At 41.0% G+C, this 17,527-nt stretch overlaps 2 protein-coding genes across 2 annotated transcripts in view; both read left to right on the forward strand.

Moving 5' to 3' along the window:
* itga1 (integrin, alpha 1) overlaps positions 1–7,145 on the forward strand; it is a 51,929-nt gene extending 44,784 nt beyond the window's left edge. The window contains exons 20-30 of the mRNA XM_041960099.1: positions 522–648; positions 740–817; positions 927–1,003; positions 1,117–1,206; positions 2,289–2,391; positions 2,513–2,629; positions 2,727–2,825; positions 3,787–3,891; positions 3,989–4,084; positions 4,197–4,310; positions 5,008–7,145. Of these exons, the coding sequence (XP_041816033.1) occupies positions 522–648; positions 740–817; positions 927–1,003; positions 1,117–1,206; positions 2,289–2,391; positions 2,513–2,629; positions 2,727–2,825; positions 3,787–3,891; positions 3,989–4,084; positions 4,197–4,310; positions 5,008–5,064 (1,063 nt within the window). The 3' untranslated portion in view covers positions 5,065–7,145. The remainder of the gene's footprint in view (positions 1–521; positions 649–739; positions 818–926; positions 1,004–1,116; positions 1,207–2,288; positions 2,392–2,512; positions 2,630–2,726; positions 2,826–3,786; positions 3,892–3,988; positions 4,085–4,196; positions 4,311–5,007) is intronic.
* An 829-nt stretch (positions 7,146–7,974) lies between these two features.
* kcmf1 (potassium channel modulatory factor 1) lies at positions 7,975–17,004 on the forward strand. The gene is made up of 7 exons (XM_041960427.1): positions 7,975–8,152; positions 10,037–10,204; positions 10,445–10,584; positions 13,139–13,240; positions 13,376–13,559; positions 13,822–14,116; positions 15,405–17,004. The coding sequence occupies exons 1-7, from the start codon at positions 8,137–8,139 to the stop codon at positions 15,667–15,669; spliced, it is 1,170 nt and encodes a 389-aa protein (XP_041816361.1). The 5' UTR covers positions 7,975–8,136; the 3' UTR covers positions 15,670–17,004.
* The last annotated feature ends 523 nt before the right edge of the window (positions 17,005–17,527 follow it).

Genomic DNA, 17,527 nt, shown 5'->3' on the forward strand with positions numbered 1-17,527 from the left:
TGCAAAAAATTCAAAGTGATATGAAGTTTCAGCAGTCTGAGTTGGCCAAATAAAATTGGAACAGTGTTTCCTTGCTGGTCTGGAGTGGAGGGATAGTCCACAAACTCCACAGAGAGGGAATTTCGTACTAAAAAGACTTTGGAGGATATCCACCTAGCTAGACAAGAACAGCTGCAGCCCCATATTGGCTTCAGCTGAGCTCTGAAATGCATTTTTGCACAGAAAGATGCTGGATTTATCTCCCATCACTTCCATTAGAATGAACTACATTAGCAACAGACTTCTCCATGACCGGTAGGGACAGGAAAAACAATTACAGCCACCAAGAACTCTTTCAGCATGCATATGGGCATTTGGATATTGTTTTAAGCCCGACTTTGTTGTAGTTGTACACTTAAGTCACTCACAGCACAGCAGTTCAACCTTATTAGCAGCGACCTGTTCCAATGCATGACTGCACCCTGGTGGGGAGATGTGTGCATCACACGCGAGCTGCTGACACTTTTCATTCACTTCTCCAGAATGCTGATCAAAGCGCAGAAAGACAAGATCGAGGTGAACATCAACATTAGAAACAGCAAAGACAACGCATACAACACTAAAGTCACCCTCAGCTTCACGGCCAACATCAACTACGTTAAAGTAGAGGTGAGATTTCTTGAACTTGTCCGTCTGCATATTTAGTATAAGGGTAGGTTGAGATTTGTGCGATGACGTGTGTTTTGTTTTGTGTTATCAGCCGGAGAAGGCGTGCACTCTGAATGACACCAAAGTGGAGTGTGCTGTTGGATACCCCTTCTTGGGAAGCAATGTAGAGGTTAGTTTCAGCACACTGTCAAATCCAGGCTACATAGATATTTTAGTTATATTTTACTTTTATCTTCACTGCTGCTAATGCAAGATCTGATGTGATCTAATACCCACAGGAAAATTTCAAAGTGAAATTCGAGGTCAATCCTAAACACATTCAGGAGATAATTCAGATCAACGTGACAGCTACAAGGTGAGAGAATCAGCACAGTTTCAGCTTCTGTTTGCAATCAAGGCTGAATTTGCGCGTCAGTTTTACACACTGTGCTTTGGAATTGTATATATTTGTTTGTAAATCTCCCATAGTGACAGCGAGGAGCTGCCTTCTACCCTGAATGACAACGCGGTGCAGATCTCCATCCCTGTGACGTATGAAGCCGGACTCATATTCTCAGTGTGAGTAGCTGGACTTGTTACTGATCAGGTGGTCTGCTCGTCTGCTACGCTGTAGCAACTGACAATACTGGTCTCTGTAGCCCTGTCATGGTGAACATTTTGACTTGTCAAAGCAGGAAAAGCACAGGTGTTTCAAATAACATTAGTGATAGCCCCGTTCTATTCATCTAAATGGAATGCAGTCATTATTGATATATAACTATAAGTTACACCTGTGTGTGACAACCTGGTACACCTGTACAATGAGGCACTGGTGCTTTTCAATTAATCAATTAACAATAGATTACATGACTACTTGTATGTGATAGTTGTCCTTTATAGTAATATAGTGATGAAACCACAGAGAATTATCACCTGACTCTGCAGTTTCCCTCAACTCTATGTAGCGTTTTAGCGTCTTTGAGCTCATTGTTTTGGCTTTAGAGCCCAAATCTTTACTGTTTTAGTTTTCTCTCACAGCTCTCATCAGAGTGTTTTCAGTGGAAAAGCTCTAAAAACCCACTGTGCACGACTTTCTCAGCATCAAACAGCAGAATGACAAAGTTAGCAACCAGGTGGTGAACATGGTGGAGCATTTAGCAGCTAGAAAGCCAGATTGTTAACTCTGGAGGTGACCAAAAACAGAGCTAAAACAGAGTGATATTGGACTTACATTCAGCAGCAGGACCCAAATATAACTCAAATGAATGATAGTGTTGCTACGTACCTGCTGGATGTCTAAATTGGCGACTCTGTGCTACACTTACACTTTAATGCTGTATGTCAGTGTTGTATTTACAGCTTATTGTGCTGCTTCTGAGTGGCCAAAAATCAATCAGCATAGGTTTGTTAAAGTCATTAGGGGAATGAATTATATAACCTTTAAAGAGTCCTGCACAGATTTACCACTGCACTTCTATAACAGCTAAAAAGAGAAAGGATCAAGATAGATGCGGCAGAACCAGAGATATTGTCTTTTATATTGCAAGCGTTCTTCTTCTTTTTCAAAGCCTGTTTGTATATTTGATACCTGAACATCGGTCTGTATCTGAAACTCTGAGTGAGGACAAAATCTGATCCTTTTTAAAAAATGCATCTTCTAGGCGGCCTGTGGACGAACACGTTGTTGTAAAAGAGGGTGAACAGTTTTCCAGTCTGTTCAATGACACCAGGATGATTGGAGAGGAGGTCAACATCACCTACACGGTAACATCTGCTGCCAGAGATTGTATGATGCAGATGTCTGGTAATCCAGACACGGTTCAGTATACTAGTAAAAAAAATGTAATTCTCTATTTCGCTCTACCTCTCTATCTCACGTCTTTAGGTGGAGAAGTCAGGTGATATGGTGACCCCGCCCCTTGACCTTACAGTGACGTATCCTCACCTGTCTCCTCGGCAGAACAACTTACTGTACCTGACGCATGTCGCCACCAGCCCACAGGTATGCACACACACACATACACACACACGCCTGTGAGCATGTGAGTGTATCTAAACAGACAGAGCCACTTTCAACTCTGCCTCTCCTTTCTCTGCAGGTGAAATGTGACGCGTCAGGTTGGATCAACCCTCTTAACATTAACCCGGACGTTATAAATCCCAAACCGAGGAAAGAAACACTCAGTGTCTTCCTCCTGGTGAGTGATCTGAGGGTTTTGTCTGTGGCTATATTCTCGCTTTGGAGCACCCGTAGTGCTGCTTTTTACATCAACTGCAAATGATTGGTCCGTGAAGGCTGAAGGGAGCTGCAGGGGGGAGCATCTGTAGCGTCTGAATAGGCTACAGAGTCCAGGGCGCCTATGGCCTCATAAACACGTCAACAGCGTTTGTGTAATTACTCTCTTTGCCAGAAGAGGGAGACAGAAGTTCCACACTGCCGTTTTAAGCATCTGCACAGTGCTCCACTCAGCATCTGTACTTCTAAATGTACCTTAATTAAATTAAAGCTAATGACTAGCTGTAGTCTCACAATAAGAAATGTGTTCACAATCTGTTTTCTCTTTAAATGTCACTGAAAGAAAAATGAAGGAGACACACAGAGACCAATCTGTAAAAACACAGAAGGGACAGAAAGCTAATCTGAAGGTATTTAAACAGTATTTCCACCATATGGAGGCTGTTATGTCAAACAAAGTGGCATAATTGAATAACAGAGTTGAAAGATAATTTAGTTTCTAGAAAAGGTTATTTGTCTTATGTATCGATCTGATGTTTCAGAGTTGTTTACAGGTATGCGTCTTACACACCTACATGTAAATGTTTATTCCAACTCTAATTATAAAAATAAGTTCACAATACTCACTCGGGACCCAGAGTAGTTGTGATCATTGACTGATGTCTTAGGTCTGTGATTCAGAATCAATAAACCCACAACAAACACTAAATAGAGTGTAAATGGGAAGGGTTGCATTAGGAGCATCATCAGGCATAAAAAAAGATGATGCCAAATCAGATTACAAATGTCGGGTTGGGGCCAGTTTGCTAGCAGAAAAGAAGAGGAAGAAGACAAAATACATAAAGTAAGCCCAGAGTTGCCTTTATGAAGCACCGCTCTGTGTGTGCTCCCGTCTTACCATGTATGTTTGATTTGCTCCACAGAGCTGCGAAAACCTCAACTGTGCATCGTTTAGCTGCTCCATCCCAGAGGCCGCGATCAGTCAGGTCAACGTCACATTCAGGGTGTGGAAACCTACGTTTATTGTGGTAGGTTCTTCATTGACACATGGGGACAGAATGATAAGAGGTATTTGACTGATAGGCAGACAGGAAAGCAAATATTTCAAGGAGATTTTTCTTCCAGGGCGAGTTTTCCAGTCTGTACATGTTGGTGAACGCCACGCTGGGAATCAGAGACACTGACCTGTTTGTGCTGAGCAGCAGCAGCAGGAGTAGAAGTGTAAGTCAGAGGTTTTTGATATTGCCTTGTTTTGTCATTAAATGCTTGTGTGTATGTGTGCTTGCATGTGTGTGTGTATTTACTTTGTGTACTGTATGTGTGTGCTAATCAGGTGAAGATCCAGGTTTCAAAGGAGTCCTTAGGAGGCATCCCTATTTGGATCATCATCATCAGCATCCTGATAGGACTGCTGATCCTGGCACTCGTCATCTTCGCTCTCTGGAAGGTAATATTTCCTGAGTCAGACTGCAGAGTGTTTCAAATCTTCACATACCTTGTGAACAACTGCGGCAGCTTGTCACTGCACAGCCAATAGAATATGAAAATGCTGTCAGCTGGGTTTTTAAGGGAATAAACGGTGTTTGCTTTCTTGTCGACAATGAAATGAGGAGATCAAGACCACTTTTGTGTCTGTATATTAAATAAGAAGCCACAAGCAGGAGATGGTTAGCTTAGCGTAGCATAAAGACTCAAAACAGGGGGAAACACAATTAGTGGGTTTATGGGAGTTTATGTGCTGAACTGATGGTAATGCCAAAAAGTCCCACACATAACAACATTTATTAAGTTTTTCCGAAAATATTTTGATAACATGGAATCATGGGAGACTGGGGTTGAGCCAAACAAAGTGTCCCTTTTGGTTTTATAACAAAGGAAATGTAACATTACTGAGTTTTAAAGGTGCTCCTGGACAGAGCCAAGAGGCTAGCTGTTTCTCCCAGTTTCCAGTCTTGATGCTACGCTAACCTAACTAGCTGTAGCTTGCATTGACAGACATGAGAGTGACTCTCAACAAGAGAGGAAATAAGTATATTCCCTAAAATGTCTAACTATTCCTTTACCGTGAACAGTGATTCACATCGGTGCAGACTAACTGTGTCAGGAGGTAGTTTTATAACTGAACTTTCTGCTTTTTCCTCCAGATGGGCTTCTTCAAGAGAAAATCCAGGGACTACTCAAAGGAGGACATGATGGACTGAGACACCCAGCAGCAAGCAGCTCTGTGACCGACTACTTCCAGAGCCACCAGGTCGCACAAAGAGACTTTTAAAGAGGAAGCCGCACAGACGGAGGAGCCGCCATCAGACCCACAGACACCTCAGTGCTGCGAAACTGTGACGACCTGGAAAACACAACCACCATCCCTCCACTGTTTCCTGCACTGGCCTGGCTCAAATAATACTTGCAAATACTTCCCAACCCTTATCCTTTTGATGAGCACTAGATTACAACACTGAGGTTATTCAGATGGTCTCATACACAGAGAGTGCGTCTACAGACACTTTGAATTGTATGAAGTTGCTGGCACTAGCTGTAAACCTTCTGTGAAGTATTTGCAAATGCTATTTGTTCAGGATCAGCTTGTTTCTTGCAGATATTATGCAGAATGCATCAAGTCAGATTCAAGAAGAGAGAGAGAGAGGAGGAAGAAACCATCACTTACCAGGCATCCGTCCGCAAAATAGCATATATCTGTATTACGTACTACGTAGCTGCAATAGCTGTAGTCAGGCTTCAGAGGAAAGAAGTACTCAGGTTTTTCAGTATGAAGATCCAGTGTTGCCTAAGCCGCCTCACATACCTTCTATGTCATGACAGCAACAATGTCCGAAGGTCTACTCGCTTGTGAGACACACAGTATGTGAACGTTACGTGTGTTTGAGCAGTCTGTCCGATAGCCGAGACTCTTGTTTTGAAGCTTACGTGCTTGAGTAGTTTTATGAGACACTGTACCGTTTAGCATTTTATAGCATTTTGTTTGCGTTTGGTATTTTTGCAGAATTTTAACAATATAACACGGCACATCCTTCATTTCAAAATGTTGGCTAAAGACACTGACCTACACACGAGATTTATTTTAAGCAAACGTTTTTTTTATATACTTTTAATCTCAGTTAACCAGTTCAAAGTCCAAAAATTTCTCATCCCAGCTGTGATGTTAAATGTTTGTAATTAGTGTCAAAATGCAAACCTTTGACTGAACTGTAAATATAAGGAAATGCTCAAAAATGTAAAGCTTGTAAATGTACATAATTGTGTTTGCTATAATTCATGTAATTTAAGAGATTTTGTGATCAGTGGTCAGAGATGTTGGTTTTGCTCAGGTGCTAGAGGTATCATAAACATTCACGTTTGACATGTAAGAAAAGTCTCTGGCCTATCTCGCAGTTTCAAAGCTGATGCAAATATGTAAATAGTGTTATATTTTGATGAAAAAATGAAAGTATAATTATTCTGTACTGAAAATACACACAAAGATGAGGGTTTGTATCCACTACTTTGGTTTTATTTGATTGAAAGTGACGTTTCAAACCCGGAGAATGACTGTGTTTAGAGGCTTTAACTACTTCACATGAGATATGTCTGTAGCATATTTTAATTTCAACATTTTAATTAATGGAAGGGAAGAATTCTTCCAATGCAGAAGTATATGTGTCACCATTCACCAGCAGTTGCCATATAGTAAATGGGATTCATTGGTCGTGGTTTGTAGCGTCAGCAAGCTACAACATGCACACAAAGCATTAGCATTGCGCAGGCTCAGTGTCTCCCCATATATGGTACATAGTACCTTACAAAAGATAATCTTTCAGGTTTTCTCTCTGGTTTTTGTTTCCAGAAGTAGCTACACGGTATGTTAAAAGAGATTATATTGTATATTGGGGAGACTTGGTTTGGGCCTCTTCCTTGACGGCGAGAAGAAGAAGAGGCAGCTTTCGAATATTTAAATACTCCTCAGCTCTCACTCTCCACTGTTGACATGAAGCACATGTAATTAAGTGTATGTACAGAATGTGTAACTTTCATGTTAAGATTGTATGGCTACATCAGGTTTATGCACTCACTTTGGTGGTCTGGGATTATTTTCTCAGATGTTCTGCTCTATCAGCTCTGGAGAAAGAGGAAGGCACAAAGTGAGAGTTTGAGCTCCAGTCCAGCCTCCTACACTGCTGTGAAGTCTTCATTGTAATGCACTGGTTTGTCAGACTGTATGCGTCCTCATCAGCACAGAAATTAACTGAATCTTATGTACAAAAAATAAAGACTTTTTACAAAAGAAGTATTTGGTCATTAATTCCTTTGCTTTTGTTGATACAATATCTTATTTAAAATCTTCATTTTATCATAATTTAAAAGGTGCTGCTTTTAGTTAGAGTGTCTCATTCCTGACATAACAGGAGAAACTGGTAGAATATTCTTTCTCAGAAAAAATGAGCTGAAGTGATTAGTGTATTAATCAATATGACTATTTTGATAACTGATTCATCATTTAAGTAATTCATTAAGGATGTGTTCACTGCTTTAATGTTGCCGCTGGTAAAGGTGGAGATAATTTTAATTACATTCTGCACTGCAGGGTAGCTTGTAGATCAAAGTCTTACCCGGACATATAATAATACATCATCATTGTTTATTTGTTGACTATATATTGCATTGTTAATCTGAATCTGCAAAGTAAATTAGCTAATTTTAATGTAGTGGAGTTGAATTGTTGTGTATAGTACAAGTATAAAGTAGCAGAAAACAGAAATAGTCAAGTTAAGTACAAGTACAAATTCTACTTCAATACAGTATCTGAGTAAATGTACCTTTACTTTCCACCACTGAAACGACAACAAAGTACATTTTGCTGATGATACTGGGATATTATTGGGCTATTTGCCTTCTTGGCTGCACAAATTTGTAAAAGTACTTTCAAATTGTGTTAATGCTACTTTTGTAAAGACTCGGACGCTCATTGAAAGCATCTCATTGCTGCAGGCGATATTCCTGCGAGACAAAAATGAGGGCTGCGTCCCCAGTCGACTTTTACTGTCCGAGTGATTTTATAGGAGATTGCGCCGCCTAGTGGTCACCCGCAACATTCAGCGATAGCGTTAACTGACACTCTGGGAGGGGAAGCAGAACAAACTGTAAGCTGTTGGCGGATCCATCTTGCTCGAAAAAGAGGCGAGGGTGAAGGCTTTTTTCAGTTTAGTATCTAAAAGACTGCATCGTTCCCCGTAAGCGCACTGGGGAGCCCGAGGAGGGGCTGTGCCGCTGTTTGTAGGATGTCCCGACATGAGGGTGAGTTGATAAACAGGTCCACAGCGCCTTGGTTGGTGGCTACATTACCTGAGTAGCTAGCTCCCCAACTAGCTTTGCTAAGTTCTTATTCAAGTCCGGAGGGCTGTTGCGTTTTTCGCGGCGGGTTTTCAGGCTTATCCCAACACACACGTATTTGCTATAAGTAGCTTAGGTGTACACATATCGCTCATGTCTGCTAATTTTAGGCAAACATTTGTAACGTCTCTTAACCTGTTCGCAATGAAACGGCAACATTGCGGAGCTTAGCAGTTAGCCGTTGCTAGGTACTGCGTTACCTTGCGTTAGCTAGGGCTAGCGAGCAGGCTAATGAATGCTAACATAAGGAGTCGTGGTGTAGCTGCGACTTAATGTTGCTTACACTGGCGCTCAAAGGCTCATTAGTTGTACACTGATATGTTGTAATATAGCCGTTATGATTTTTTGCTTACATTTTGGGTTACGTGTTAACGTAAGAGCCCATAGCGCTAACGTTAGCGCCATACTGTCCCGTCTGGTCACAAAACCTAATGTTGATACCGAATGCACTGTCATCAAGAAGAAGACAGAAAGTCTAAGGCCTCTGACCATAAACCAATCACCAAGTTAGCTAGCTGGCAGGCTGCTAGCTAGCTGGGGTTAATTTACGGCATGTTTAACTGCAAACCAGATGGTGCCGTACATTTGGCTCACTTCAGTGACCACATAGCGTTAGTTGTAGCAGGCCAGACAGGAGGTTATCCTGTTTAATTAGCCTTCCTCAGAAGTTGCTATGGTGTTGTATAATGCAAACATGAGCACAATACAGTTGGATAACCCCAGGGGCCGAGGGGACTGCTTAAGCAACTTGTTTTACTCGTAGGACAACAAAGGTAACTTGTTAAATTGTCCCTAGTGGGCAGGCAAGTCTTTGAGATGAAGACACTCAAGGATTTTACAGGGACTCAAAATTCCTTGTGTAAGTGGGTTGTATGTTCACATGAGTAAGGTACACAGTTTATTGTAGTACTACTGTAAAACCTGCTGTAATGCCATCAACCTTTTATCAACGCCTACAGCTGATAACTGCACATTGCCTGTTGATTTGTTTGTTCAGGCCTTCCTTTGGTTAATAAATGTTCTCTGCATTTTGAAGCTTTTTCTTTAAGACTTCAGATCACTCTCAATAAAGAGAATTTTCATAATACTTGCTCACCTACTATCAAGAATTTACCAAATAAGGTGTTTTTTTTCCTTCAAAGGAAATGTCAATGAGTCAGGAGTTGGAATATTGTGTATAATGATAATGATGACGTCTCATCGTAAATAACTGGTTGTGCCTGCAGGGCAGTTAGCCAGTGCTCGAATAGTTCTTCATAGTAATCATGTAGTAAAGAGTGGACAGGCAATAAGATACAATAATGCTCGATCTGATGATTTGCAGTGATAGTAATATTAATAGTAATAATCTATTTAGAGAGTTTAGAAATGGCTGACTTTATCTCTGATACTTGCTTTGGCTCTACTCTCCTTCCACTCTGTCTTGACCAGTTTCGTTCATGTAGTTCTAGAAATGTACAAAAAGCAATTTGGTACCTGAAAAGATGTGGACAGTATTAGTAAGAAGTATAAATGAGTAACAAAAAGCTGTAATGAAAAGCTTTCAGATGCTTCATGTGTTGTGCCTCTGAGACCTTGCTCGTGAAGTTCACTGGAATGCCAGAGTTCTTCATTGCTGGCACTTGTGGGTTGGTGCCACTCCAAAACACATGCTCACGTAAATGAGACTGGCCTACAGATAGAGATTGCTTTCTCACAGTCAGCCTTGCAGACGCAGTTATAAGGAATTTGTGACTTTATTGTCAGGTCCATTCGTTTCACTTTACATCCTTCTTTTCTCTTTTGCAGGTGTGAGCTGTGATGCGTGTTTGAAAGGGAACTTTAGAGGAAGACGGTTCAAGTGTTTAATTTGCTACGACTACGACCTGTGTGCATCGTGCTACGAGAGCGGAGCTACAACAACAAGACACACCACAGAACACCCCATGCAGTGTATATTGACCAGGGTAGATTATGGTAAGGACCTGACAGCCCAGACACAAACTTTCCACACAAATTAATCATACTTGTGTCATGTCGTAATTATATTTTATGACTTCACTGTAGCCACTGTGTAATTACAAATCATTCAACATGTTTGCAGCCATAAATAATGTAATTTATTAAGATTAATTTTGTACAGAGGGTCTTGTATTTGCATGAATAATTAAATTTTGATTGACAATGACCGCTGCACTTTTCACTGTGATCTTACAGACCTGTATTATGGAGGCGACACATTTTCAGTAGAGCAACCCCAGTCATTCACCTGTCCTTACTGTGGCAAGATGGGCTTCACAGAGACGTCCCTACAGGAGCATGTCACCTCAGAACATGCAGAGACTTCCACAGAGGTGGTGAGTACATTGCACATTAAGGGATCATCACATAAATTTACAGATTTTCAACCATTTATGTATTAGTCATCAATGATGCCCTTCGTACTCTCAAATGTTGTGTTTGTTGCTGTACATAGCTCTAGCAGCCTAGCCTGCTTCCATTGATGTACTGAATGTTGAAGTCATTAGATGGAGGGATACTTTTTTTTTGTTTACTTTCGTCTTTCAGCATCACTACAGTTCAGTTTACTTTGTTGTTGAGCGGTCTGCACTTCAGTCAGCTGAAATGTCTTCCCAGAATGTACACGCAGAAGACATTTATGGATTACTTGTTGTCAGAGCAGGATTTTTATGAGCGTTGTCCACTGTTGAGTAAAATGAGCAAAGCAAGGAGGGTCAGGCTGCTGCTGGCAGTGCTAAAACCTGCCTGGCTGGCTAGCTAGCAGGTAGTCTGTCCAGCTCCGCTCGCTTTTTTTGAGGGGGGGCGCCTTGTAGCCTACAGGTAGAGCCAACTACTAGTGTTTCTGCTAAAGATGAACACCTGTGCCAAGTGAAAGCAAGTCACTACAGTGCAGAAACTGCTTGTTGGAGTCTGTTGCTGATTCCAGACCAGAGAAATTGTCACTTTTGTCATAAAAGTGAGGGGCTCTCACAAAAAAAAAAATCAACAATAAGTTATTCCATCTCTCAGTACTTCATAACTTCCCAGACCCGTCTCTGCTGTCACTACAAAGGCCATGTTCTTATAGTCTTGCTTTTTAGAACAGCCAAGTAATTTCTTCAAACAGCAGATCAGTGTTACTCAAAGAGGAGTTAATGGTGCACTTGTTAGGGACTGTTTCCAGCGGGAGAATAATACACATTTGATGCACCAATTACTATTTACAGCAGCAGGATGGTGTATGTGGGATTGACTCAAAATAAAGTACAGTGGCTGTGCTCATTGTAATGAAGAAACTTGTCACCCAGTGCAACAATGTGGCTCATTCATGTGTTTTTAGTAGTTTTTAGACAACAATAGAGCACTATGGCACAGAGAAAGATGTGTCAGGGATTGCCTACACAGACAATACATGTTTGTAGAATCAGCTGATAGTTGGTTTTGTTATTTTCTTGGGACTAATTGACAATAAGTAAATCTTGTCTTTCAGATCATTTTAATAGATGAACCAGTGAAAAACTATGCCACCAGAAACATGACAGCAGTTAGAGAGGAAATGTTTCTGTAACCTGTTAGTGTGTTTATATATTGCAGTTAATTTACAGAGTGTAATTTACAGGGGTTTTTGAGAATTGAGAATTGGATCCACAAGTCATGTAGTCAGTAGTGCTGTGATACATGCTCTGTGAGCAAGAGAATGTGATATGTAGTAATTTCCCTAATGGAGCCATTTGTGGTGAAATGTTCTGTATGAATTAGAGGTCAGCCGATTAATTGTTTTGGCTGATTAATCGTTGTTGGTGGGATGTTTTTTTTTTTTTATTTAAACAAACTATCCTTGTCAGAGGAACTTGACTTCGGTAGTGGCTGGTGGCTGCACAGCCCCCACTGGTCATGATGGGACGTGCATCACCATTTTGCTTGGATGTAAAGGTAATGCCATGGTGTGAGATAATTTATATTTAAATGCAAGTTAACTGTGAAAATCCACAAAGTGAGCAGAAAAAATGTATATGTCAGTCAATCAATCAATTGATTTTCCAACCATTGAAGCACTGGTTTGATTTCATTTTGTCGAGTGTTGCTTTGCTCGGTTCATATCTATGTGATGTCCATTTCAGAGATTATCATAACTCTTATCCACAGTTACATGATACCACTATCTTCACAAAAGAGACCAGGGACTGTGCCTCTTTAAGGAGTTCTTGAGTCAGAATTACTCAGTTAGTAAACACGTTTTCTTTCTTTTGTGCTGTCTGTGTAATAATGAGAAAATCTGTTCATGTTGGCACATTAAGCATTTACTCATGACTCATTTAGTCTTGAAGAGGAACTTCACTAAGTTTATACATCAGTCTCTTTGCAAATTTTGGGCTGTACAACTACATATGTAATCATGAAAAAAGTTGCACAAAGCCTTTAGTGGTTCCATAGAGAGCTGTCTAAAGTTGATATATTACCTCAAGTGATGTCAATTGAGTCAACATGGGTTGGGTCTGAAGACTTCACATTGGGGGGGGGCTGTGGAGTTCAGAGCTCTGCAAGCTCTTCCTTTCTGCGTCAGGCTAGCAACTCATTGATACATTAGCTGGTGCAAGCAAATCTCTGAGTGAACTGTTGATGGCCAAGTTGCATTGTGGGTAATGTGATTACCAGTTTTTGATAAAGGAACCTGGAATAAAAAAAAAAGAAAAAGATTTTTTTGTGAAAAAAAAAAATCTCTGGTTCAGCCGCATTAATTTTGCTTTTTTTTGCTGCCCAGAGTGGCGACAATGTTATAGGAGAGCAGTGACCGCCATGACAGAACGATGCTGCCTGCTGACAAAATGTGGTGTCAGGTTTAAACTTGGCTTTAAAAATAGTGACAATGAACATTCATCTAAAACGGAAACCTGTCTCTCTCTATTTCAGATTTGTCCAATTTGTGCTGCCTTGCCAGGAGGGGACCCCAACCACGTCACAGATGACTTCACAGCTCACCTCACACTTGAACACAGAGCGCCAAGAGATTTAATATCCTTTCTGGGTCCCTACACACTAGTGACTACATGAAGATGTGTTTATGTATATTGTTGAAATGTGCACAAGAATATTGATACCATACGTCGTGACACATTACTGCATTTAACCTTAACAGTTCCTTTTTACGATGAGTCCAGCAGCGTTCGACATGTACGCAGGATGTTCCACCCTGGACGAGGACTGGGTGGTCCCAGAGCACGACGGACAAATATGCACTTTACTAGCGGCTCCACAGGAGGACTTTCATCCTCCTCATCGCAGAGCTCCACTTACACCCCAAGTAACAGAGAAGCTATGGACCCCATCGCAGGTGAGAATCAGGGCAGATTATACTCCTCCCATAGGTGGCTCACACAGCTCCACCAGAACCAGATGGGAAGAACTGGATCTTCTACAAGTATGTTTCATGGTGTTGTCTGCAAGTTTGAGTCGTATCACGTATACACGATCATATCTTATGGAATTACGGTAGTCTTTCTCTTCCTACAGGGATCTAGTGTGTTGTCTTTTGAAATCATGACTTATTTAGAAACAGCCAACAGTGAAGCCTGTTTTTGTTGTGTCTCCTGCAGAGTTGCTGTCTCAGCTGTCAGGTGTGCGGCGTGCAGCAGGGGGGCAAATAAACTCGTCAGGGCCTTCAGCGTCCCAGCTCCAGCAGCTCCAGATGCAACTGCAGTTGGAGCGGCAGCAGGCTCAGGCAGCACGACAGCAAGTGGAGACGGGGCGCCATGCGACACGACGCAGCAACAACCCAGGCAACACTGGCACCACCATCCCTCCACCCAGCACAGCAACTGCCAACACTGCCACTGTGGGCGATAGCAACCCCTCATCCTCGTCCCACAACTCCCAGTTCCTATTAGCACGGTGAGTGTGGCCGCTCGGTAGGTTTTCTAGTTTGGGATCCAACAGTTAGTGAGCACAATTTATGATGATGTTGAATGGTATATTATTGGATTTTGCTCATCTGTGATCAATGCAGTGTGTATATAAGCTAATATGCTCTAATATTCTTTATTAATTCTGCCCGCATCAAAGGTTTATAGTGACAAAATCCATATGATAATGTAAAACAATGACTTCTAGTGATAGTGTTGGCTTTAAATCGTTTGGTTAGTAACTGATGAAAAACTAACCATGAATAGAAGTGTTAAAGAGTGTTAACGAACACTCTTTAACCTGTTTTCCATCTTGTCACAGTTCTGTTTGTTAAAGGACGAAGTTGGCAGTATTCTATATTTTTGTTCTTGTCAAATCCCACTCAAAGACCCAAACCAACAATGTCTGAGTAAACTCTGAGTAAGTTCCAGCTTCTGTCTTTCAGTCCCAAACTCATTGGTTCCTACTTAAAAACAGGCCGCGAAATTGGAGTAAATTTAACTGAAACAGGAAAAATGGAACATTCCTTGGGGACTATTTTCAGCTGTGGATTTAGTGCACTAGAGAGTATTTACTGCAACAGAACTGTTTGTGGGATTGACTAAAAATAAACTCCAATGTCCGTGTTCATCATAATGAAGCAACATGTTGGCCAGTAAAGCAGTGTGGCTCACTAATGTGTTTTTAATAGTCTGTGGACAACAGAGGCACATGCCACAGAGGAGTAAGCTATCAGGCTCTGGTTACACAGACAGCTTTTGTCAGTAGGATGAATTCGTTATTGGTTTTGGTCTTTCCATTGACAAGAAAAATGAAGAAAATCACCAGCACTATCTTTTAAAATGAGTTGTTTAAACACGTTTAATTCTTTAATTTCAGAATACAATGTAATGAAGTTTTTCTGTGTAAAGACGATACAGGAGGCCAAAAAGCTGAAGCCAGTATGGGAGCTTGGAAGACATTCATAGTTCTAGTGACAATGTAATTAGCTGTTCCTCCTGTTTTCTTCACAAGTTTCAATTTTTGAGGACTCCTCTTCCCACAATGCAAAAGTTTTGCTGGGTTGCGTGATTAACTGTGTCAGCGAACAGGTACATCTGGTTACTTCCTCGTTTCTCCCGACTCTGATGTGGCGCGCATCCTCCTCAGGATCAAGGCAGGAAACTGACCTGCTTACGTTCTCTGTCTGTCCCTTTGTATTTAGAAAGGAAAACATTTGACCTGAGGCAGCATGTCATCTGAATATATTTTAATTTAATGTTTGCTTCCCCCCCAGGTTGAATGAACCTAAGATGTCCGAAACAGAGCGTCAGTTTCTAGAAGGAGAGCGCGCAGACCGCAGCCTGTTTGTCCAGGAGCTGCTTCTGTCCACGCTGATGCACGAGGAGAGCTCCTCTTCTGACGAGGAGGAGCGTCGAGACTTCGCCGACTTCGGAGCCATGGGCTGCGTGGATATCATGCCTTTAGATGTGGCGCTGGAGAACCTCCAGCTTAGAGAGAGCAGCTCTACGGGGAAGGAGCCTCCGCCGCCTCCTCTTTGATGTCCGAGCATCAAGCAGACTGTGTCCTCTCTGCTGCAACTGTCAGTGATGGGCAGCAAACAGCAGCAGTCCTCCCTGGCCTCACCCTCCTTTCTCCCTCCTCTATTTTCTGAGTTTGTTTTTTGGTGATTGTAATTTCAGGCCCGTCACCATTTTTGTTACATTGTAAACAAAAAAAAAAAAATGAGAGCAAGTGATAAATGTGCGAGTGCGCAATAGCAACTGAGTGAGCGAGCGAGAGAAGAGAAATATATAAATATATATAAAATATATATGAAGTTGATAATCAATCCACATAACTTTTCTTTCCCAGGTAAATGTTACAGGCAGCTGTGGCAGACCTTTGCTTCCTGTGACATGCAAATGGCTCTCCGTATAAATACTCCACATTCAAAAGTCAAGAGGGCACAGGCTCCTCTGGTGAAGCTGCTGTGTGTGTTTATGACTATTAATAAATAAAAAGTGCTTGGATGGGTTACCATAACTACTGCATGCAGTTATTTGCAGCGTGCATGACTTTTAATGACCTTGTCATTAAAGCCTTTTTTTTTAAATATCCCAAAGCTTTCAACTGTTTTTAAATGGTTATTCCAAACACGGTTAAGTATTGAAAATTGAATAGTTTATGAAACTGACATGCAGAAGTTTAACTAACAACATGTTTTGTTAGGTTTTCTTGAAGTAAGTATGTATCTTGAAGAGAAAAGGATTGGATTCAGCAGTAGCTTCTGAAGAATCGCTGCACTTCTCTCTGTCTGAATATGTCAAGTGCTGCGCTAACAGCAGCGGAGCTGCGACCACATGCATCAGAGGAATCCTGGGAACAGAGGAGGATTCCCTAGATGTTAATGTTTAGTGATAAGCTGTTTAGGCACAGTATGCTTCATAATTTATAGATAAGTCCAGACGCCCAATCACAGTAAGTCTATTGCTCATTCACACTAGTTTCTGGCATTCACTCTGCTTATGTACAGGCCCAGTCAGACCTGCACATGCTTTAGATGGCTTGTATGATTTTCTTTGCAGGGTTACAGCATATTACACACTGCAGGTCTGTTTTTTTTTTTTGTTTGTTTGTTTTTAAGAGAAGGTGTTCTTTTTCTCTGCTAAGGTTAGCACTTTCTATTTATTCATGTTTGTTTTCTGATTCTTTTCAGCCTTGATATGAACCATGCCACCTTCATGCCTATACTATTACCCTCTATGTAAAATACAATGAGATGTATATTGACTTTGTGCGTTAACTTTCATAATGGTTCTAAGACATGGGCAGACGTTTTTTTTAAATGTAAATTTAGAATATAATAAATATAAACTGCGCACAGCTTTTGATGAAACCAAGAGACCACCACGCTGTTGCACCTTGTGTTGTTGTGACTCCACAGATGTTAATGTTCAGCTGGCATGATTTCCTAAACGTGTCTGCTCAAAGAGGATGGGAACGTCTGCAACCGTTCAGCCTCTAACATGATACTTTAAGCCCCCTATTTAGCATTTATAGGTATATAAGCATTGACTAAATGGTTTAAAACACACTATAATGTAGTTTTAAGCACATATTAATGTTTATTTATGTTAATGTATTTGTGAACAACTAGAACTCTAGTAGGCACCTGGAAGTGGAGGCTACTGTATAACAATGTAGGAAAAATAGTGATATGTCTTCATATGAGAAGTATCTGTTTAAGACTTTATAGTGTGTTATAAACATTAAATGTTCATATGTTTATAAAAGTATAAGTATAATAAGAAAGCAGATGCTTAGTAAGCGTCGTGCAGTCATAATAATAATAATCAAACTAGAAAGCCTGAACACACAGCATTCAGTCATCAGGGAGTGGTTTTAATGAATGAGAGA

The sequence above is a fragment of the Chelmon rostratus genome, chromosome 19 (assembly GCF_017976325.1).
Source record: "Chelmon rostratus isolate fCheRos1 chromosome 19, fCheRos1.pri, whole genome shotgun sequence".
NCBI classification, from domain to species: Eukaryota; Metazoa; Chordata; class Actinopteri; order Chaetodontiformes; family Chaetodontidae; genus Chelmon; species Chelmon rostratus.

Coding starts and splice junctions, on each gene's coding strand:
- kcmf1 (XM_041960427.1), top strand. Junction 10,205..10,444: donor ATTGACCAGGGTAGATTATG/GTAAGGACCTGA, acceptor GTGATCTTACAG/ACCTGTATTATGGAGGCGAC. Junction 13,241..13,375: donor ACAGAGCGCCAAGAGATTTA/ATATCCTTTCTG, acceptor GTTCCTTTTTAC/GATGAGTCCAGCAGCGTTCG.